The following is a 23776-nucleotide window of genomic DNA, read 5'->3' as shown; positions in this document are numbered from 1 at the left end:
ACGTTCAATACCATCTCGACTCTTTCCGAACACCCGACCTCCTCCTCGGTCACGTCCATAGTCATCTCGGTTTGAACTTCCGCTACCATTCTGCACCGTCCACACATCTGGCTATAACCAGGCTCGGATACCATTTGTCGGATCGATTTAGGTCCACCTACTTTCTATGTGGGACGCCCTAACCGATTAACTCCAACAATCACCCTCTTAATCGGTTTGCTCATGCACTCATATCATATAACGTGGCTTTCTATCCCGGACCCGTTCATTTACATCTCGACTTTTCCCGGACACCCGACCTCTTCCCCTGATCACGTCCACAGTCACCTCGATATGAACCGCCGCTGCCACAATGATTACACCCGTGCCACCCGCTCTGATACCATTTGTAGGATCGATTAAGGTCCACCAACATGTACAACATATAAGCTCATGAGTTCCACATTTCTCTAAAACCAATTGGTGATAGAGGAAGGTTCCCATAAACTTATATATGCACATTTGTTTATTTCACTTTCCGATGTGGGACACAATGAATCGATTAGCTCCAACAGGATAGAGGTGAAAATAAATATGTGCTAAATAGTCAATTTTGATTAAATAGTGTATGAGGATTTAATTATAGTCAATTTTATCAACTCGAGTTAAAGAAAAACCATGACAAACACACACACACTGGTTTTTAAGTTTTTATCATCTTCCAATATAAAATACAAATGGGTTATTTCTTATATAAAATCCCACGTTTGGGAACGTTTTATTCGACTTCATCTTTTCATTATATTATATTTTTATTCATTTAAAATTAAAATGAATAATCAGATTTTCAAAATATAAAACCATAAACCATACTTTTCATATGATTCGCAAGCCCATCAAAATTTGGACTTAATCGAGTGTGACATCTTAATTTATCCACTTGTTTTTTTCCAACTTCCGGTCATCCCATTATCAAGATTCCGGCGACACTACTCAGTCCGACAATCATGCAAGCTTCTTTAATCACCCCAACTGTCCACCACACCACATCTTTCCGACCCCAACTTCCGACCACCGTTAAACCCTACAAATTCTCAGTCCGAGCCGCCGCCGCCGCAGCGGAAACAGTGTCGCCGCCGCCGGCACAAACAGTGAAACTGAACAAATACAGTTCAAGAATCACGGAACCCAAGTCACAGGGTGCGTCACAAGCCGTTCTTTATGGAGTGGGTTTATCAGATGAAGATTTAAAGAAACCGCAAATTGGGATATCATCAGTATGGTATGAAGGGAATACATGTAATATGCATTTATTGAAACTTGGTGAAGCTGTAAAACAAGGGGTTGAAGAAGCTGGAATGATTGGTTTTAGGTTTAATACAATTGGGGTTAGTGATGCAATTTCAATGGGGACTAGAGGTATGTGTTATAGTCTTCAATCGAGGGATTTGATTGCTGATAGTATTGAAACTGTTATGTCTGCTCAATGGTATGATGCTAATATCTCCATTCCTGGATGTGATAAAAATGTAAGGTTTTTTTTTTTTTAATTATTAGTTTCATTTAATTAATTTTTGTGGACTATTTCTGTAATGGGTCAATTCTTTTTGGTTAAAGATGCAAGCTTTTAGGGTGTTTGTTGAAAGATATTTAGAAAATTATTTTTGGGCGATTTTAATTTTATTAAAGTTAATAGCTTTTGATAGTTGAGTAGGTTATGTTGTGCTATGGAATGTATCTTTAGGGACTGAACCTTCTTATAAATTTCTTTTAAAAATAATATAAGTTATAAGGGTAAAATATTTGTATATGACTTCGCTAAAAGTCTATAATAACATCTACTTCTAGTGTTGTAACTAGAAGTTCAATTTTAACTATATTTTTTTTTTTTTTTATGTTTATGATTTAATTTAATGCTTACAGACATAATCTTTTTCAGATGCCAGGTACGATTATGGCGATGGGGCGCTTGAATCGGCCAAGTATAATGATCTATGGTGGAACTATTAAGGTCAGGATGCATTTTTACTTGGAAACTTAATAATGGTACTAGTTAGGAATATGTCTGTTAACCCTTTCTCATTATACGAGTAAGAATTCTTATAAGTCTTAATCCAAGATGGAAGTTATTACATTGATTTCGTATTGATTGAATTTTCTTGCAGCCTGGTCACTTTCAAGGCCATACGTACGACATAGTATCTGCATTCCAGGTATGGTTACGATTTACCACCATCCAATTAAATTTTGTACTTGAATCCATCAAAATTTATAGTTGTTAGTTGTATTTAAAACACATAATTATAAATTCACAAGTATCTTTGGTGTTATATTTACTCAATTAAAGAGGTAATCAGTATATTATGTGTACTATGTTTAGGCTTATGGAGAATATGTAAGTGGGTCCATAAGCGATAAACAAAGAACAGATGTACTTAAGAATTCATGTCCGGGTGCTGGAGCTTGCGGCGGCATGTATACCGCAAATACGATGGCTTCTGCTATCGAGGCAATGGGAATGTCTATTCCTTACAGGTGAGTACCTGTATAAAAACATTATTTTCTTTACTTATTAATATTGTTAATATTAATATATTAGCAATCATCTGATTTGTCATGTATTTTTTAAAGCTCGTCTACACCTGCTGAAGATCCACTGAAGTTGGATGAGTGTCGCTTAGCTGGAAAGTATATTCTTGAATTATTAAAGATGGATTTGAGACCGAAAGACATAATCACTTACAAATCGTTGCGTAATGCAATGGTTACTGTCATGGCTCTAGGCGGATCGACCAATGCTGTATTACACTTGATTGCCATTGCGAGGTGACGAGTACAAGTTATTGATCTTTTTTTCATCTATCACCTTGAGAAAATGTTTTTCTAGTGTGAAAAAAGTACTATGAGAATTCTTGGATCTGACATTGCTAAATCCGACCCAATTGGTAAAGGTTTTCCCAATATATGTTTTTTCTACAAGTTTTACTGATTGGGTTTTTAAATTGGGTCGAAAAAACCATAACCCAACCCCAAACTAGACAAAAAAAAAAAAAAGATAGCAGAATGGATCTCATATTATAACACAAAGTTATAAACTGTGCAGGTCAGTTGGTTTGAACTTGAGTCTTGATGATTTCCAGAAGGTTAGCGATGAAGTTCCGTTTCTTGCGGATCTTAAGCCTAGTGGAAAATACGTCATGGAGGATGTACATAAGGTGTGAATGTTTTATTTATTTATTTAAATTTAAATATGGTAAACAACTGCAACTTTTGTGTCGACATTTCTTATCTTTTGAGTTGGGTTAGATTGGAGGAACACCTGCAGTCCTTCGTTACCTTTTGGAGCTGGGTTATTTAGATGGAGATTGTATTACAGGTAGCTACAATATAAAACAAGTTGTGAATTTATTTTTTAATGTTATTCACTATAATTCAAGTGGTCCAACTATTTAATGTTAATGGCGTCTAATTTTTCCCCTGCTCATTGACAGTCACAGGGAAGACTTTGGCAGAAAACGCAATACTTTTTCCTTCGTTATCTGAAGGACAGGTAATTTATCATCGTATTTTTGTTAATATTTCACATGGTTAACAAATTATCTGAAGGAGGAAATAAATATGTCTTTCTTTACCAGCAAATAATAAGACCGCCAACAAATCCCATAAAGGAAACGGGTCACATTCAAATATTATATGGAAATCTTGCACCCGATGGTTCCGTGGCGAAGATCACAGGAAAAGAAGGGTTGTATTTCTCGGGTAATTCTCGTATTTTCTCATTTTCATTTGTGACGTTTAAGTTTCTCTTTTATGTTTTTTTTTTTTTTTTTTTTTTTTCTTTTCTATTTGGTTTGACGTGTCATGATATGATATTGGGGACTTTGTTCAGGTCCAGCACTTGTATTTGAGGGTGAGGAATCCATGATTGCAGCCATCTCTGAAGACCCGATGAGTTTTAAGGTATATTTAACTGAATGTGAGATTAATTAAGATGTGTGAAACTGGATAAACAAAGTGTTTGTATGATTAGAAGTTTTTAGAGTTTAGTTATATATAGTCTTAAGTGACTAATGAAGCCTTTAAGATGCAAAATGCCACAAAAACTGAATAATGAACGAATACGTTCCTTAACAATATTGTAGATAAGACTTATTGAGTAAGATAACGTATAAACTATTGTTTTTCACATTTCCATATCTGTAATTTACCTAACATTTTGACGTATTTTTAATGTTGTTGTAGGGGAAGGTAGTTGTTATAAGAGGAGAAGGTCCTAAAGGGGGCCCGGGTATGCCCGAAATGCTGACTCCAACAAGTGCGATTATGGGAGCCGGTCTCGGAAAGGTACCTCATAATACACTTTTGTCATCTTGTTAGCTAGCTACCTTTGAAAACAATATTACAATCTGTTGATTTAGGTAATTGGTTAGTGATGAGGTACAAATACGTTAAATTCTTTCAGGAAGTTGCATTGTTAACAGATGGAAGATTTTCAGGCGGTTCGCATGGATATGTTGTTGGACACATTTGCCCTGAAGCACAGGTTTCGTCATTTTCTAGCTCTACTTCCTTCTTGATCTGCATTTAGTTTACTATAAGTGTTTCAATACGTTCACAAATTAAGAGCTCATCCGGTTTCATAGAAAAATACTATAATATATGTGAATATATTTGTATATTCCAGCTGAAATAATCTCGAGACTCGAGAAAATATATATCGTAAAACAGTGTGTCTGCCTCATCCCCACCCTGATGGATTGTTTTAATGAGATGTTAATTAATGGATGTGTAGGAAGGTGGTCCAATCGGTCTAGTCGAAAATGGAGACGTGATAACGATAGACATCAGCAAAAGGCGAATGGACGTTCAGCTAACCGACAGAGAGTTAGACGAACGACGCAAAACATGGACAGCTCCTGCATACAAGGCTGAAAGAGGGGTCCTTTACAAGGTAACATTCCTTCTGCTTCACTTGTAAAGCTAATTGAACATTGGTTATCGTCATATTTTCAACATGAAAATCACCAACTTTCAAATCCGACAATAGTACCCAATACTATGTACTAATGATGTTTTTTGGTTTCAGTACATCAAGAACGTACAGTCAGCTTCAAAAGGATGTGTAACGGATGAATCGTAGAGGCAAAGGGTGAGCTTAAGGAAGATATAGAGGACTCTTGAAACCCTACCTACAACTCGAATTTTTCCCTGCGATTATTAGAGGCCGATTAAAGTCCCTCTTATTTAAGTTCTCCTTATTTTTGTATTGTACTATTTTATTGTACGTGCATTTTGAATTCTAAGCTGCATTAAAATGGGAAATATCATGTGGTTGATCCAGTCATCAATCAGTGGTTCACATTTGCATGGTGCCAACAGATCTAGCAATTCCATTGATACTTTTTTTTTTTTTTTTTCAAAAATATATAAATTTAGATTATTATTATTATTAATATTTTTTTTTGGCGAAAAAACGAATACTCATATCTAATTGAACTATTTGTTAAACCAAGTCCGAGTAACATGGAAATGAAACTAAACAAACAACCAACAAAACCATTGATTCATTGTGTTATTGCACCTTTGAATTATGGCTGAAAATTGATCGACGTGAACGCAAGGACTTTTGACATTCTTATTACGTCGGATATCGGCCATAAACGAGTAGCTTCTAAAAAAAATTACTTATTTAACCACCTGGTTACACACACCGCTCGAAAGATCCCGACAATTAAGAACTTGCAGTCGGAGAAGACAACTCTACTCAAAACATAGAGAGAGAGACCCCAAGGACAAAATATGTCATGGAATATATCAATCATCTTACAAAGGACGCGAAACCACCAAACATGGTTTTGCAATAGACGAGGCCGCGTGCTGCTGAAGAAACCAAAAAATTGTGACTACGATGCATCCGTGCCAGGTTGTGCTTAAGCGGACAGGAAACCGGAGAGAAACACCGAATAAAGGGACGAAAACAAATTCAAACCGGAAGGAAAACACGAGGGATGAATTCGTAAAAAACTATCCGACTACAAGCTTACACAATTATTGAGACACCAACCACCATACACCAGCCCAGACTATTCCCCCAAAACTACTTAAGAAAAGCAGTAACTAATCACAAATAACCCACCAAAACTTGCATCTAAAAACTTCGAGGGAATAATTAAAACCACAACCTAAACACACTAGCCCAAACCATCGGCATACCAACCTACCAAAATTGAAATCTGACCACGTGAAAAATCATCAAGCCAAAACCAAATCCGCTATTCGACGGTCACCATCCCTAATGGTGTGAGGTAAGTCATCAAACTTGATAAAACGACTTAGGAGAGTCCAACCAATTTTTGCCGCTATGAAAGAAGAACATATAGGGTATGTTTGGCAAAAATAGCTGGTAGTTGTTGATTTTTTTTATTATTTTTTCTATGTATTTAGGTGTTTTGCAGAATAGCTGGAACAGTTAAAAAAGAGTAAACGCTAGTTCTAGTATATTTTAGCTTTTAACTTTTTCATTTCGTCTACTCTTTTAACCAAACGAAGCTTTTTATTAGATACGGGTTTTGTGTTTCATAAAAGCTGGAAGCTTTTAAAAGCTCCACAAAACTCACATCCAAACATATCCATGATATAAGATGTTTATTTCTCGGTCTGCAGATCTTATGTCTTTTTTTTTTACATGTCCGTACACGTGTTTACTGTAGACAATTTTTTTATGAAAACATAAGATAAAATAATGGTTTATTCTGTCTCCGAACTTGCAGACTTAGAAATATGTTTCTGAGTGCTGCAGACCAGATTAAATTATTTTGCAGACTTAAAAACAAGCAGTCTTCAGTATTCACCATAAAGACATGTGAGTCAGACATCTTAAAAAAATAAACACCGTGTCAAGGTTAGGCTTGTGAGAGTCCAACCCAATTTTTAGGTCCAACAGTTACCACATGCAGATCTGGTCCAACCCATTATGACCTCTACATTCTGTTTTGCCGTTTAGAACCCTTAACCAGATTTTCTTTGCAATTATGTAATTATGTTAAATCTCTTAAAAAGATATACGGATTGGTATACAAGGGAAATGCTGCATGGACCATGGTGGGTTGAGCACAGCACGACGGACAGAGTGGACTTATGGTGGGCAATCTGCCGTGGTGGCGTGGACAAACTGACGGACCGAGCACGAAACAAAAATGAACCACCTTCAGTCTTTAAATTCATAATTTTACTCTTTTCTTTACGTTGTTTTTTTTTCCTTTGTCTAGAATTGACATGACCAAATACATCAAGTAGACAAGTATCTAGAAAGCCACATTTCTTTTGTGGAGGAATTCTAGAATTACATAAATCTTACATAAACATTTTTACAAACTGACGTGGCATTTTGACTTCTAAGGCTTGTGTGTTGACCCATCACGCCACCCAACACATGGTAACGGGCGTGTTGGGTTGTGTGTTGGTGGTGTGCTTCAAGTGGGCACGGGAATGAATCTCATGTGCTGAGTATTTCCTTGTTTTTGATTGGCCCAAATATTTATTTATTTTATTTTTATCCACTATTTCACCCAACTTCCAATCAGATTTTAACACATCACCCAACACGCCACTTAACACTCTACCCATTACACAGCAGTCTAGCAGCACGCTCATCAAACACCTCACCGCCACCCAGCAACACGCCAACACGCCCTTCCAGGTTAAAAATGGTCTAAGTACACACCATCCCAATAACCAAACTACCCATTAACATAACCTACTACTCACTAAGCACTAACCTAACCTACATTAACTTCCCCATTTTCTTCTTTTCTTATTTTTTCGTTTGATTCCTCTCCCTCTCTCCCCCAAATACATAAATCCACCATGCTCTCTCAAAAACAAAATCAATTGATAGAATATGGTTTTATTAAATTCATGGATTTAGGTTGATGATTACTTGCTAACAATGAATAGCTGATGTCCTTAATACGATTGTCCTTATACGATGATTAATCGTACAAACTGATGTCGTCGTCCTACAATGGTGTTTAACAAATAATAAGAATAATACAAATGCAACTTGATTCAGTACAAGATTAGTTTGATCCCTTGGGCACCCATACTCTCACCTCTATTATGTGTAAATGTACGAGACTATAAGGAACTTAGTGCAACCATGAATTATTTTCAAAATGTTTTATTTGCATCTCATCACGGGTTGGGACGCAATATTTTCTTCTTTTTAAATCCGAATTCAACAAAACAAAAAATTCCAGTCTTTCAGTTAATTTTGTTTTTGATAGACAATGGTTCCCTGTATTGGGACGGAAGAAAAGGACGAAAATTAAGAAAAGAAAAAAAGAGGAAAGTTAATTTAGGTTAGGTTATAGGTTATGTTGATGGGCAAGTTTGGTTAGTAGGATGATCATCTCTTGGCGATATCACCAAAGCATCCCATTTGGAATCCCCCCAATCTCAGATAGCCAAGTTAGGTGTAGGAAGGAAAGGAAGGAAGATAAGCATCCTAATCCTCTTTTTCTTCCTTAGCTTAGTCTGCTCGGTTAGCTTATAGGTTATTAGGTTATAGGTTATGTTAATGGGCAAGTTGTTAGTAGGATGATGTGTACTGACAAGTCAAAATGCCACGTCAGTTTGTAAAAATGTTTAAGATTTATGTAATTCTAGAATTCCTCTTCTTTGTTCAATTTCATGGACTTTGAAATCCAACAGAATTCTAGGGACATAATGTAATGAAGTAACAAGTTGTAACCCAATAATGCAGATTTAATGGCCTCAAATCATGATTAACCATCACTACGATTTCTGCATTCGAAAATGAAGGCAGAACTCGACACCACAATTTGACAAGCAAAGATAAAAACTACTTAAATGTTTTGAACAAATACATTTCTGAAATGAAAATAATAAGAACAAGTAACTATAGCCACCTTATTCTTGAAACAATCCCATTTTATATAATGTTTCTTTCCTTGTAAATGCAGTACACAGTAACAGATGAAAGATGATGATCTACTTGGCGTAGCAGATCTCATCACAAGAGTCGCCTCTCTCAAAAACAGCAGCTGCACCCATCCCCGTCCCTGCATATTGCACAAGTTGCTCAGCACACATATTAACAAAAAACACCAACAACAAACAAGATGACAAATAATATAAAATCAACACCTACCAATGCACATGGACACAACACCAAATCGGCAGTCTCTGCCACGACGTTTCATCTCATGTAGGAGCGTTGCTACACACCGGGCTCCTGTAATAAGTCCCCAATGTTATTAGATACAAATATCAAGCATACAAACTTAAATAGTGAAACCTAATATTACAATATGATGAAATAGATTGAATGACATTTCAGAACAGTTAAGAGATGCTACTGGTGCAATTGTTCATTAATTTACCTGTTGCGCCCAAAGGATGACCAATGGCCATTGCACCTCCATTGACATTAATTTTTTGTGGATCAATTTCAAGCTTCTTTTGGCAATATAGAAATTGTGATGCAAATGCCTGCCAGAACACGCAAAATTAATTTAAAACGTATAAAGATCTCCACCATCCAATTCGACAGTAGGAAATAAAAACTAAAGAGAATTTCACAGTTAATTGTCACCTCATTAATCTCAAATAGATCAATGTCGTCCACTTGAAGGCCGGCAGCCTTGACAGCAGCTGGAATTGCAACAGCAGGGCCGATGCCCATAATTGCTGGGGGTACACCAACAGCAGCAAAAGTCCTGCAATGTGTTTAAAATGTTTTACGCAGATAATATAACTAGATAATATAACTGATTAACATAAGAATATACATAAGATTTCTTATAATTTGTGTTCTTTAAACACGTTAAACCAAGTATTCGCATACCTGAATACACCAAGAATAGGTAATCCTTTCTTTAAAGCAAGACTTCTCTTCATCAGTAGGACAGCTCCAGCACCGTCACTTACCTGGCTGGAAGTTCCTGTAAAGAATGCATGAAATATGATGAAATATTGTACTAAAAAACACTAGTTGAAGGGTAATAAGCAGAATCATTGGTGCTATTTACCGGCAGTTGTTGAGCCATCTTTCTTGAATACAGGTTTCAGTTTTGCAAGATCTGCCAAAGTTGTTCCCGGGCGGATGCCATCATCAACAGAAATTGTAACAGGTGTTTCATCTCCAGTTTTTGGGTCAACGAGCTACTCAATCGAACGTGTATATCAGAAGGAAACAAAAAATGAAATGTAATATAAATTTCGGAAGTTAGAAGGAAGGAATATTCACCTTAGTTTTAATTGGAATAATCTCGTCCTTAAATTTTCCAGCAGCAGTTGCAGCAGCAGCTTTTCTATGGGACTCAACCTATACAAAACAGACGAGTCAAATACATTAGACGACTGCAATTGAAGGAAACAACACCCTGGCAGACTAATTCAACTTACTGCAGCCTGATCTTGTTCCTGTCTCGTTACACTGAATTTCTCTGCAACATTTTCTGACGTAATCCCCATAGGAAGAAGACAATCCCGAGCTTGTGCCATTGTTTTCACCTATTAAAAATAAGGATGATGTCAAAGTCAATCACCTGGTAAAAAAACACACACACACACACACTGAGATGGAGATGGTACTTTTGGGTTAACTGATCCTTCCCAAGCCATAGGATTTGAGGTCATAGACTCCAATCCAGCACCAATACCTATTTTCATGTAAAATGTAACTCATTCAGTAGATAAGTAGAGGATATTGCTTTGCACCCATTAATTTAATTTTGAAAGGTCTAACCAAGTCAAACGAAGAACTAACCAATCTCATAGAATCCAGCTTTAATAGCTGCAGCTACATCAGCTACTGCCTGAAGACCTGAGGAACACTGTCTGTTAACAGTCCTAACTGGCACAGTATCTGAGAATCATATGAATCATATATCAGTTGATCATCATATAAAATAGGTATGAAGTATAACAACTGAGATAAGCTCTTTTTTAGTTCTAGGACGTACCAGGAAATCCAGCATAGAAAGCAGCCATCCTACATTCACTTGCTCTTTGGGACCCTGCTCCCAAGACTGATCCAACAACGATATCTCCAACTTCGGCCGGATTTAGATTTGTTTTCTCGATTAATGCCTGATAAATTACCAGAAAAAAAAAATGTTGAAGGTTGTACAAGGTTCTTCTTCATAGGAACTCAACAAAACACTGTAGTACCAACTAAATAGAAGTTAAAACTGACAGACCTTCAAAACTGGTGCAAGTATATCATCAGGATAGGTGTCCTTAAGTCCACCCCTCTTTGATTTGCAAAGGGGAGATCGGTAGGCACTGTATAATTTATGAGATTAGGGTAAAAAATATTAGAAACAGATTCTTTTTGAAGCAGTCAAATGTGCTTCCATGATATTTACAATGAAAAACCTAACTACAGCAAGTAAATTCAATACAGATACTGATAGAAAGTAAGCGAGACGTAGCGAACGATTATAACTTACGCTACAATGACTACATCATCACCAAAAACAGAACTCCTCTGATAAGCAGCACTATCGCCAGCTGCACAAACTGATGCCTGGTTTGAACATGAAACTCATTAGCCACTATACCAACACACCAAACTTCACATGATTCATACAGTATCATTTCAATATTTAATTTACAGAAACAAAAGTAGCATCTAGAGCGAGACAACTAGAATTGAATAAAGGAAATTTCAGATAACTTGACAACATTCTGGTAGTTAAATCACAAACTAATTGCAGATAAAAAATAAACCTGGTAGACGTACAAACAGTCAGAACAGATATATTTAGAGATGTCATAATTTACAGATCAGAGCTTCAATTAAAAAATCAAATAAATATAAACATCAAATGAAATCAGGTTGAAACGATCGACGATCATAAAACCTAACGATGTTACCAAATTATAATTCAAACACTAAACAAGTTCATACGATCAATTAAATGCATCGAATAAGGTTAAAATTAGCTCCGATCGAGTTCAGCAACAGCAATTAATGAAAAGAAAGTAAAATTAAACTTACGGAGATTGAAGAATCGAGGTTTTCTAAAGATGAAGAAGTTGAAGATGGACGAAGGTGCTCTAGAAGAACTCTTTGTCTCTCAATTGCTTTCTCCATGTTTATCTGTGGTTGATTGCTTTTGCGTATGAAAATGAAGCAATACGCAGCGATTTTGAGTATATATATAGATAGAAAAATTATTGAAATTAATTATTAATAAATAAATTAAATTAAATTAAATTTAAATAGTAATAGAAAATTAATTTAGAGGGTGTGAAAAGTTGAACATAGGGATGTGTGATTCTTATCGTATTGATATGGCGGTGTTGCGTATATTCTATGATTTTCTCCATCGGAGGGAAATTCGACGACCGATGACGTCACTTTTTACTGCTTTTTTAGTTTTTCATTTAAGTCACGTCCAGCAAATAAAATAAAATAAAATAAATATTAAAACTCTTTTAGAAATGAGAAAAAAAAACTATCTTGTCCATCGAATTGTTTAAGTAATCAGTGAGTAGTTATCAATATTACGAATAATTTTTTTAAACGGTAATTTTGACATCGAAATCTTTCATTTGCCATCCATACACTCAATAGAAGGAACTTATTACATCCATCGCGCAAAGTGTATCCCGAATGATTTAAGTTAACTGCTTGGCCCGCACAGAGTAAAAGATACCAAATGCACAACTTTGGAGAAAACTTCTCACAAAATTTGAAGACCTATTTTTTCAAGAATACGGCCAAGAACTAACTGAAGTATTTTGCTACTTAACCAATAATTCGGTAGTAGTTATCAATGATTTATAATTTTTTTTATTCATGTATACATTTTTTAAAAATAACTTTAAAACGTATTTTAGATAAACTCTTTCAAAAAAAAAATAATAACAAAAAAAAACTATCCACTTTATTATTTATATTCTTGTCAAAATAATTATTCACTTGAAAAAGAAAACTTTTAAGTATTACTATTAAACATTTGAATTTTCTCATTTTACTCTACATTATTATTTACATAAATAAAATCAATCAAACTTTGAGTATAAGAGCAATCTAAAAATTTAACAAATTTAGGCACACACATTTTGAAAAAAAAAAAAAAAGTGATGAGTCTTTTCTAATGTTATGTATCTATACTTTCTATTAAAAACTTTCTATTAAAATTCTAAAATGATAATGATAAAAATACACATTTTTTTTAAAAAAAATTTAAAAAGAAATTAAAAAGTTCTTAGAACATCATGATGATGTCATAAATAACAATTAATTAAAGGAAAAATGATAATAATGAAAAATAAATGCAAAAGATATATAATTTAAATAATTATTCTATTTCTAAATTTAAAACATTTTCTCCTGCATATTATTTAGTCAAAATTTCAAAATAATATCACATATCTTCATATTAATAGTTTAGCATTCTCTCTTTCAAAATCTTTGATTATTTCGGATCGTATGTTCCAGGCAAAAATATTTGTGGTACGTTTTCGTTGTTATTATTTGCTATATGCATTTTATAAACTAAAATAATTTGATTATCAAGTTTCTTAGTCGGAATCTGTGATTTCACGGGTTATTAAACTAAATGATTTTAGCATTTAAATTCACTTAATACCTAAAACATATTATTAAACTGTTTCGTTTAAACAAACTCGTAATTTCACAGGTCATTCCACTAGTTTATATATATATATATATATATATATATATATATATATATATATATATATATATATATATATATATATATATACACACGTGTGTGTGTGCGCGTGCGTGTGGGTGGGTGGGTAGGTGTGGGGGTGAGGTTCCCACGAGAACTTTAAATGAGAGAGAACTCTAGAAATTCGTATTCGAACAATTTTAGATACGGTGGAACACTTCAATGTGTTTTCGAACAAAAAAATTTAAAAGCATAAAAATCACTTTCATTTTACATTCATGTTCTCCATTTTTTGTTCCAATTCGCCATTTTTTGTTCGACCGCACATGTTTGTTCGAATTAATGAAACTAGAATGTGGTCCGTTGCGCGCTTCGCTGCGCGTTTCAGTTTTAGCATTCATGGATTAATAAATATCTTTTACACGCAGATCATTACATTTATCATCACAAAGATGTACATTTATCAACACACTTCTTTGAGAACTATAAACAAACAAATACAGATAGTCAACCCTCTTCATTAAAAACACCATTGACTATATAATTGAATTTTTAGACATGAATATCATTTGGAAAAATATCATAACAAACCTCATAACAAACCTCATACGAAAATGTAAGATGTAAAAAAAACAAAAATGCGGTTCATGTCCTGTATCACCTTCATGTCATTCACCACTACCAATGCCATAGTAAAACCACCACCACCAGAAACTTTTTTCTAGTCATCTTTGACAAAAAAAAAAAAAACATATTACAAACCTGCAGATGCACGCAATGATAATGAAACCTAGATGAAACGGTTCGGACAACATAAATGTCAAAACAAAATAACGACCTACTATTACCTACAAAACATAAAACAAAAACATCCACCATCAAACGATAAATGTGCAAACAATATAACGACAAAGAAACAAATAAAGACTAAGAAAACAACGCAAACAATAAAATTATAACATACTCTTAACAGCAATCGAACCCCGTACAATCAATCGCCTGGATATGATGGTAGATATGTCTGCATATTCTGTTTTGCCTACTCCTTAATCCAATCAACCCTATATTGTACCTCGTTCTTTGATGCAAAATTATCAATTATTGTTGATACTTATCTTTTATCTTCCTGGTAGTACCAGCCTTTTAGTAAGCAATCATACGGTCATTACAACCATCACATTAAAGTGTGCAAAAGACATTGTTGTTGGCCTATTACAATTGAAGGCAGTTTATAACTGTGTTATGAATAAGGAAAGCGAAGCTTGCATACTTATAGAGGCAATATACATGTGGATAACTTGTTCCATATACAAAAATTGATGACCCGCTTACTTTACCACCTATACATAAAAAAAACGTTAAAAACAGAAGGGCATAAACAATACAAAATGAAGCTCACCTACTATTTAATGCAAATAAAACATACATTGGCAATTAGTCAAGAATACAAATTTCAGCTACATGTTTAGGAACTAATGATTTTTTTTTTCACAAAAAGCATAGACAATATACAGAGACCTACACAGATTACTACAAAGACATACCTTTTGACAAAATAGTAATTGGAGCCTCCGATTGTGACTCACAAAAAGCATTTTATTTGTAGAACTGACAAATAAACCTTGTTCTTTGAACCATGCTAAATCTTTCACCAAACATTTTGTCCTGATATAGTATTCCTAAATTCACCATCTGCAATGAAAAACCCAAGAAAAGAATAGTTTGGACTTGTGACATGACAAAAAGGTTCCATGTATCATGCTACGCTGCTATGTTATGCATTGTAACTCGTTCCTATAAAACGTTGCTATTGTATAACTGTTCATAATCTAGTATGTAAGATGTTGCATGATTCGTTCCCAAGATACTGATTTCAGATTTAATTGCTGGGAACCTTGCTAAATGACTCCAACTTTCGAAAATATAGTATCAATCATACAAACAATAACTTGAAACTAACCTTGTCATGCATACCCTCAATATGAGATTCATCTTTTGTTGCATAAAGGGGGAAAGCAAATCATATCTGCATGTTAGCAATCTTATCCATCACCAGATTTATTAACACTTTATAGATTTAACGTTAATACATTATAACTCCAGCTTAGAAATACTTGTACGAACATAATGGTAGGGGACTACATGGAAAGCATTAAACGTGGCAAAGTGGGCGGGTCAGACAGTTTGAGAAGGAAGTAAAAATGGGTCAGTTAGCTCATATATGGGTCTTTATTTCGCAATATGTTTATAAATACATACATGGACATTTAAAAGTCACAAATGAAATCGAACATGAATATCTACAGGAATACAGTTTGTATAGAAGCTAAAAGTTATCTAAAAACATTCAAAAACAGATAAAATAAATAGCCAATTAAAACTTTAAAACTTGATAAAACTCGTGAACATAATAACAATAATACAAAACCAACATTTGAACCATTGCAAAAGGATCCTTACTTTCAAAGTAACCACACTTCAGTTGAACGGCTGTTTTTGGGACCAATCAACGATCCATCAACTAAACAAATAAACTATCAGTATTCGCTGCACAAACTTGAAACATAAGTTATCCCATATAGTAATGCAAATATGTCGGTATATATAATTATATATATAAAAAAAATATGTAAGATTATATACATATCAATCTCAATAGAACCAAAAATAGAGCTTACTTTTTTCTGTGATTTACTTCTTTTCTGCTGCTACTTTATTCAATTCCTCTTAAAAGCTGATGCTATACTTCTTTGCTGATGATATATTTCATTGCAGAACGTTTTTACATCTTTTGGTTTTGTGACTCTTCATCACTATTCAAATTGACCAAGAGCACACATATTCACCATCACAGCTTCGATTAGCTAGAAAAATGCAACAAAAAATTAAATATAAATAAACCTTGCAGAAAGAACGGACATGTGAAACTTATAGAACTTCAAATTTCATCTCCAGAAGCAAAATAAAACAGATCTATGTGCAACATTACATAAAACCCTGACAAAAAGAAAACCCTAACTTTCCAGATTCAAGCCCTAACCTTTGAACATCTTCGATCGGTAAAGTTAAAACAACCGTCTAAAAAAGGATAATCACACAAAAAGAAACCCTAACTTGTCACCGTCCATCCACACCACTACGAATATCAGTTGTGTGTCGCCCTGTAGCAAAATTTGTACGCTTGTACTCGGTAACTCGCCTAGGATTTGTTGGTGGTGGTTTCGTCGCCTAATACGGCGGCAAACCACTACAGTTGACCATGAAAAGAGAGTGGTGGTCTTGATTTTTCAACAGAGAGAAGGAATCGGTGGTTTTTCCTACTCCTTAATCCAATCAACCCTATATTGTTCCTCGTTCTTTGATGTAAAATTATCAATTTTTGTTGTCTGCAAAACAGAAATGTAATCGGAACAGCCTAACAACTTTGCCATTGCCATCACCATCTATGTAGCAAAAGGATAAATTAAGGCAAAATAACTAAATGTACCGTCAAATATATACCGTCGACCCTGTAAAAAGGCAATAGCATCACCGTCGCCATCGCCAAAGGTGAAGCAAAAGATGAAATTGGGGCAACAAAAATAAGTGCGCACCTACCATCGACGAAGTCATGCAAAGAAAGGGAAAGAATCTCCATCTCCACCGATTCATCGCCATCCGATAAAGGGGAAGAATCGCCATGTCCATCCACCTGTCGCCATCGGTAAAGCAGGAAGGGAAGTTAGGGCATAAAAAAGAGCACACCCACTTATATAGCGCCGATCAGAAATATTAGGAACAGTACAAAACGGCAAACTTCAAGCTATATTTTTAGCCACATGTGAGGCACAAAACGGAATGCCCATGTTGGGCTGTTATACTTATTATAATGTAGAAAAAAAATTGTATAACGAAAATTTGTTCTAACATGGATAAAATTGTTCGAATTCATCCATTTTTGTTTGAATTCAAGTTTTTTTTCGAATTCAACTTTCTTAAAAAAAAAGTTTTAGCTGATTTCGAGTTTGGTGTTTTGAGTTTTGTCCCTAAACCCAAAACTCTAAACCTTAAACTCTTAACCATTCGTGTGAAAAGCTCAATCTAAACCCTAAATCTAAACCCTAAAACCCTAAATCTAAACTCCAAACCCTAAACTCTAAAATGTAGAAAATGAATGTAAAACATGTAGAACATGATTGTAGAACATGACTGTAGAACAAAAGTGATTTTCTTCCATCTTGATCTCAAAATTGTTCGAATACAACCATTTTTGTTCGATCGTGTCTGATTTTGATTGACCCATCGAGTTCTCAAAGTCCTCTTCCCAAAAAATTCTCATTCGATCACTTGACTATATGTATGCATGTATATGTATATTTTATAATTTTATAAAATATATAATTTGTATATTGTATGTAACTTACACCCGTGTTTAGTTGTTTTTGAAAGTTCATTAAGGTAAGATTTATAAATTTTAAATATAGTATAGATAGATAATAGAATAGAAGTTCAAAAGAAAAAAAAATCAAATTAACCAGTATACAACAACAACAAAACTCAATATCACTTCGGTGGTGTATGGGGAGATGAGATGTAGACAATCATTTCTCTAGACAACATCAAATTAAGGAGCATGTTTTTTTAGAGCAACCACTATATAGCTTTAAATGTCATTTATGTGCATTTAGTTAAGTTCTATATTATGTGCATTTACGTCTTTATTATTTTCATTTTCATAAACGTATAAAATAATTACTCTCCGCTCTATAAAAAGCATTAGTATGACCTTTTATTGAATGCTCCGTATAAAATATATTAATAAATTGTTTATTTTATTCAAATTTTAATTCGATGTTGTAAAAACAATAAGCAAATTGCTATATTTAACAATGAATTTGCAAAGATAAAATGATCTAATTGAAATTTTAAGAATTTTTGTTGTTATTTAGAGAGTTGTAATCACTTGCATCCATTAATTTGCTTGAAATTCAATGGACCAATGAGAGCGCGACATGTGGTGCGAAAATCACATGTGATTGGAAAAAAATATATATAAAAAAAAAGTTTCGAAAAAAAAAATTTCGAAAATTTTTTTTTTCGCAATTTTTGTTTTTGAATTTTTTTTTTTTACAATCACATGTGATTCTGCATGTCAATCACATGTGCTTATGCACGTTAAATCTAATCACATGTGATTATACATGTCAATCACATGTGATTATGCATGTCAAATCCAATCACATGTGATTGTACAATTCAATCACATGTGATTGTGCAGGTAAATCACATGTGATTGTAGAAAAAAATTTCGAAAAAAAATTTTGAAAATTTTTTTTTTTTTTTGAATTTTTTTTCAATCACATGTGATTTCTCGTTACATGTCACGCTCTAATTGGTCCCTTTGATCTCAACTTACTTTATGGATTCAATAAACACTGCCTTTGGGGAAAAAAATAGTGATAGTGACACTTTTTCTTAGACGGATGGATTAATAATATAAATGTAAAAAAACTTTCACTGTATATAATTTATTACGTGTATGTGTATGAAATATTTACCATTTGTTATTCATACGATAAAAAGGAAATTAAGTTTAAAATTACATGTTGTAATCACACCAAGATAAAACATTTATTTATCATTTTATTATGAGAGGGACAGATTAATATAGATGTAAACAAACTTCCATTTGTTTTTATGTGATTTGAGCCGGACACTAAATCTTAATATACTTTTTTATTGTGACCATAATTTGTAGAAAATTGTATTTTATCATATGAGTAGTTGAGAATGGTAAACTTTCACATGGAAAATTGTTTGAAAACTCATTAAACATTTATTAAATTTTTATTATATGTATTCAAATTTTAAATATCGCATTCAAGTATCTATAGTTTTTATTAAAATTCTATAATGATGATGTTATTATTAGGCTAATTCCTTTGTTAAAAAACATCAAAAAACAAAAGAAAAAAAATCTAAGCATAGTAGGTGATGTCATTAATCAAAATAATTTTTAATTAAAACTAAATCTTATAAATTAATTATTATTATTAAATATTATTAATAATTATTTTAATTATTAAAATTAAATAATTTTAAATAATTTTAATTAATTATTTTGAATTGAGTACGAGAAGGTATAAATGCTAGGCAAGGAACCAATTCTAAATTTTATTTTAATTTACACTTTTAAAATAAAATGATAACCAATATTATCTCTTATGATTAGATGTGGATTGTTTAATATGCATTTTAGGTGTTTAATATAATGTTCAGCTGTCGAGTTTCTTAGTCGGACTCTGTGGTTCCACGGTTAATTAAACTAAATCACTTTAGCATTTACGTTCACTTAATACTTAAAACATATCATTAAACTGTTTCGTTTAAACAACCCGTGATTCCACGGGTCATTTCAGTAGTTTAATTTATTTTAATATATATATATATATATATATATATATATATATATATATATATATATATATATATATATATATATATATAACCTGTTATAATATGAATTTGATAAAATGCGATATTTAAAAGAAATGCAAAATGTATCTCTAAACTCCTAAAATGCTTCGAAAAAATATCAGGACTTATAGTCAATTTCCGCAAAAGCAAGCTCTACGGTATTGGAATATCCATCAATGAAACAAATCAAATGGCCAGCTACATAAACTGCTCCGCGGGATCTACCCCGTTTACTTACCTTGGTCTCCCCATTGTCTACCCACATCTCACTCCTCATCTTGGCAGCCGATCGTTGAGAAGTTCGACGATTGGTCCGCCAAATCAATCTCTTTTGGTGGACGTCTTACGATCATTAAATCCATCCTAACAAGTATCCCGCTATACTACTTCTCACTATTTCATGCACCAACCGCTATCCTTAAGGTACTTGAATCTAAAAGACGAAAATTTTTCTGGGGGGGTTCTTCGAACGATAATACAATCAACTGGATTAAATGGAACCAAATTATCTTACCGTACGAAAATGGAGGTTTAAACATAGGGTCCTTTTTTGCTAAAAACATATCCCTACTATGTAAATGGTGATGGCGTTTTAAAAATGAAAACAACGCTTTATGGGTAAAAATTATCAAAAGCATTTATGGGCCGGGGGGGGGGGGGGGGGGTTGGATACTAATGTTTTATTGCAGGAACATTTCAGGTCGCACCATATGGAAAGAGGTTATCAAAGCCGGTAAAAGTGCAGACAACTTAGGCTCTTCCTTCTCATCTTCGATTTCAAAGTGTATTAGCAATGGCACTACCATCAGTTTTAGGCACGACACATGGATTGGTTCTGAAAGCCTCAAATTACTCTTTCATAGGCTTTTCATGTTAGATTCCAACAAAGACGCAACGGTTGCCGATAGAATCTCGAACATCAACTCCACTTCGGTTGGAAATTGGAATTGGTCCCGGTCACCGAGTGGTCGAGCATTAGATGAACTTGCGGAACTCAATAATCAAATCTCATCCGTAAATCTCTCCGCTCGTCCTGACTCATGGAAATTCACTCTTGACCCATCTGGCATTTTCACTACATCAACAATGTCAAATCTGATCAACTCATTAAAATATGGCATCCATTCAAAAAATCTATCACTTCCTCGCAACAAATTCGTCCCTCAAAAGGTATTCATATTCTCATGGAGAGTCATTCAACAAAAAATCCTGGTGAGATGTGAACTCGACAAAAAAGGAATTGACATACACACCATCTTATGCGATCAACATATTGAAACCATAGAACACGTGTTGGTAAATTGCCATAAAGTGACTTCAATTTGGGGTCAATTGTTAGATTGGTGGAATCAAAATAATACAATAATATCCAACATCAATGATGTTATCATCTCCGACCAAGGTTTCTCACATAACTCCATCAGATCTTCCATATGGCAAGCTACTAAATGGATTATTTGCTACATCATTTGGAAACACAGGAACCTAAAAGTCTTCACAAGTAAAGAATGGAACCCCGTTATGATTATCTCCGAAATTCAAACGTAAAGTTATAGTTGGATCTCAAGACGATCACGAAAAAACATCCCAATTGCATGGCATCAATGGCTCATCAACCCTTCCTCTTACGTTACCTCGTCTTCAAACCGTACAGGCATCAGTTAATAGGACATTTAGACAACTCGGGTAGTGATCGTAGTTTCTAATTGGCTTATGTGGGTAGATTAAAAGGGGTGGTTGTTTGGCAACTTTGTCGCCGCTTGATCGGCACGGTTATCTCCTCCTTCCCTGCTTGTATTCACAAGTTCGTTCCTTCATAAGGTTGATTAGTCTATGGTGCTCCCGAATATCTCCATTAGTTTCGATCCTATCTTCTTCCGATTTCATGATACTGTTTATACCATTGTATAGATATGTGTAGGGACATGTAACGTTATAATCCGGGTTATAATAATAATAATATTTGTTGCTTTTCAAAAAAAAAAAGTTTTAAATCATTTTCTAAAATATAAAAGGATCACGGGTGATATATTAATTTCAGGTTACATAGGTGGTACGACTTAATACGGGTATTTTGCGACTCTCCGACTAACTATGACATATTTGGGTTTATCGTCAAAATGTCTGCATCGTAACATTCTAACGTGGAAACCTAATTAAAATTAATGCATTTCAAAATTATTGGACTTCTGAGGACAGTGCGGGGAGTGTGGGCCAAATGTGTGGTATGGACTTGCGTGCCAATATTGTCCATGATTTCGGCAGGGCTCAAACTACATTCCCAGGGATTATAAAATATAACAATAATTGATATGAATAAAAAAGTACTCCTCAGTTCCATGTTGATAGTCTAGCATTTTTTTTTTTTTTTGATTTGTTCTAAATTAATAATCCATTTCTACATATAGATAAGAATAATAAGGTCAACGAAGAGTTCACCACCATAAGTCCCACACATGACCTCAAATGCCATGATCTTCTTATTCGCTAAAGGGTGAAATATAGAGACATGCACCCAAAAGTATTTCAAGACACTCAAGTAAAAAAAAGAGATAAGGTACCTAAGGTTACCCAATGTAAAGATCTAGTTATACATTCCTACATAATCTTTTGAAAAGTCTAGGATCTTTTCTCTTTAGGGGCACAACCATATCCCTATCCAAAAGAGATAGGGTTTCCATCAAACAAGACACTTTTGTAGGAGTAACATTACGGGTATAAATCTTAATGTGTTATAATTTTGTAGGCTTATAACTACCTTTAGTGGCCTAGTTCTTGACTGTAGACTACTAATAAGTATATAGAGAGAATATGAGAGAATATGAGAGAATATATTTAGTGTGTGTTTTATAAACTCATAACACACATATTTATACTCAAAAAATCTACTATACAATATCTATAATAATAATAAAATTAACATCCAATTTAACTTTTATAACACTCCCCCTTGGATGACAATTTTATTAGAGAATAACTAGTACTGCCTCGTTAAAAACCTTGCTAAAGAAAACCCATTGGGATAAAACTTTAGCTAAGGGAAAAAGAGTGCAGCATAGAGTTGACTCCCCCTCAAGTAGGCAACGCCTGAATTGTTACATCTTCTGAACATGCCTCATGCCAATATTATGAATGTGTGTTCTGAAAATAGCAGTTGGAAGTGCTTTGGTGAAAAGGTCAGCAGAGTTTTTGCTGGACTGAACATATCTCATTTCAATCTGGTTGTCCTTAATGAGATTTTGAGTGTATGAGAAGAATCTAGGAGGTATGTGTTTTGTTCGGTCACTTTTGATATACCCTTCTTTCATCTGTGTTATGCAAGCTACATTATCTTCATAGATAGTTGTTGGACTTTTATCGCGTTCTAGTCCACAAGAATCAGTAATGAGTTATGTCATTGATCTCAACCAAAAACATTCCCGAGTAGCTTCATGTAATGCAATCACTTCGGCATGATTTGATGATGTTGCAACAAGTGTTTGTTTTTAAGAACGCCATGATATTGCGGTACCTCCATTTAGGAATACATATCCATTTTGATATTTAGCTTTATGTGGATCAGATAAATAACCTGCATCTGCATAACCAACCAAATCTTGTTTCGATTCGTTAGAATAAAATAATCCTAAATCAGTAGTTCCTCGAAGGTATCAAAATATGTGTTT

The 23776-nt window shown here is 34.0% G+C and overlaps 2 protein-coding genes and 1 long non-coding RNA gene across 5 annotated transcripts; 1 reads left to right on the top strand and 2 right to left on the bottom strand.

Moving 5' to 3' along the window:
• The first annotated feature begins 806 nt into the window (after positions 1–806).
• LOC139851820 (dihydroxy-acid dehydratase, chloroplastic-like) lies at positions 807–5340 on the top strand. The gene is made up of 14 exons (XM_071840998.1): positions 807–1508; positions 1919–1990; positions 2145–2192; positions 2360–2514; positions 2611–2805; positions 3083–3194; positions 3286–3355; positions 3471–3529; positions 3615–3738; positions 3869–3939; positions 4222–4323; positions 4442–4522; positions 4772–4930; positions 5066–5340. The coding sequence occupies exons 1-14, from the start codon at positions 987–989 to the stop codon at positions 5117–5119; spliced, it is 1824 nt and encodes a 607-aa protein (XP_071697099.1). The 5' UTR covers positions 807–986; the 3' UTR covers positions 5120–5340.
• A 3402-nt stretch (positions 5341–8742) lies between these two features.
• On the bottom strand, positions 8743–12180 carry LOC139851627 (3-ketoacyl-CoA thiolase 2, peroxisomal-like). Its single transcript, XM_071840720.1, has 14 exons — positions 12008–12180; positions 11457–11533; positions 11205–11289; positions 10968–11094; positions 10772–10870; positions 10597–10664; positions 10408–10515; positions 10250–10327; positions 10032–10164; positions 9848–9944; positions 9596–9719; positions 9384–9492; positions 9152–9235; positions 8743–9062 (listed from the first exon to the last, which is right to left on the bottom strand). Exons 1-14 carry the CDS (start codon positions 12101–12103, stop codon positions 8992–8994), a joined length of 1356 nt encoding a protein of 451 aa, XP_071696821.1. The 5' UTR covers positions 12104–12180; the 3' UTR covers positions 8743–8991.
• A 2331-nt stretch (positions 12181–14511) lies between these two features.
• LOC139853024 (uncharacterized) lies at positions 14512–17353 on the bottom strand. 3 transcript variants are annotated; one of them, XR_011761254.1, is made up of 7 exons: positions 17143–17353; positions 16696–17041; positions 16334–16519; positions 16116–16202; positions 15616–15681; positions 15200–15347; positions 14512–14995 (listed from the first exon to the last, which is right to left on the bottom strand). It is a non-coding gene; the product is annotated as an uncharacterized lncRNA (long non-coding RNA). The 3 variants fall into 3 exon arrangements; XR_011761252.1 differs by having other exon boundaries at positions 16696–17353; XR_011761253.1 differs by having other exon boundaries at positions 16116–16176; positions 16696–17353.
• Positions 17354–23776: the final 6423 nt, after the last annotated feature.

Source organism: Rutidosis leptorrhynchoides, chromosome 6 (genome assembly GCF_046630445.1).
Source record: "Rutidosis leptorrhynchoides isolate AG116_Rl617_1_P2 chromosome 6, CSIRO_AGI_Rlap_v1, whole genome shotgun sequence".
In the NCBI taxonomy this organism is placed as follows: Eukaryota; Viridiplantae; Streptophyta; class Magnoliopsida; order Asterales; family Asteraceae; genus Rutidosis; species Rutidosis leptorrhynchoides.
Note: the sequence above shows the minus strand (reverse complement) of the source record. Positions and strands in the feature narration are given on the sequence as shown.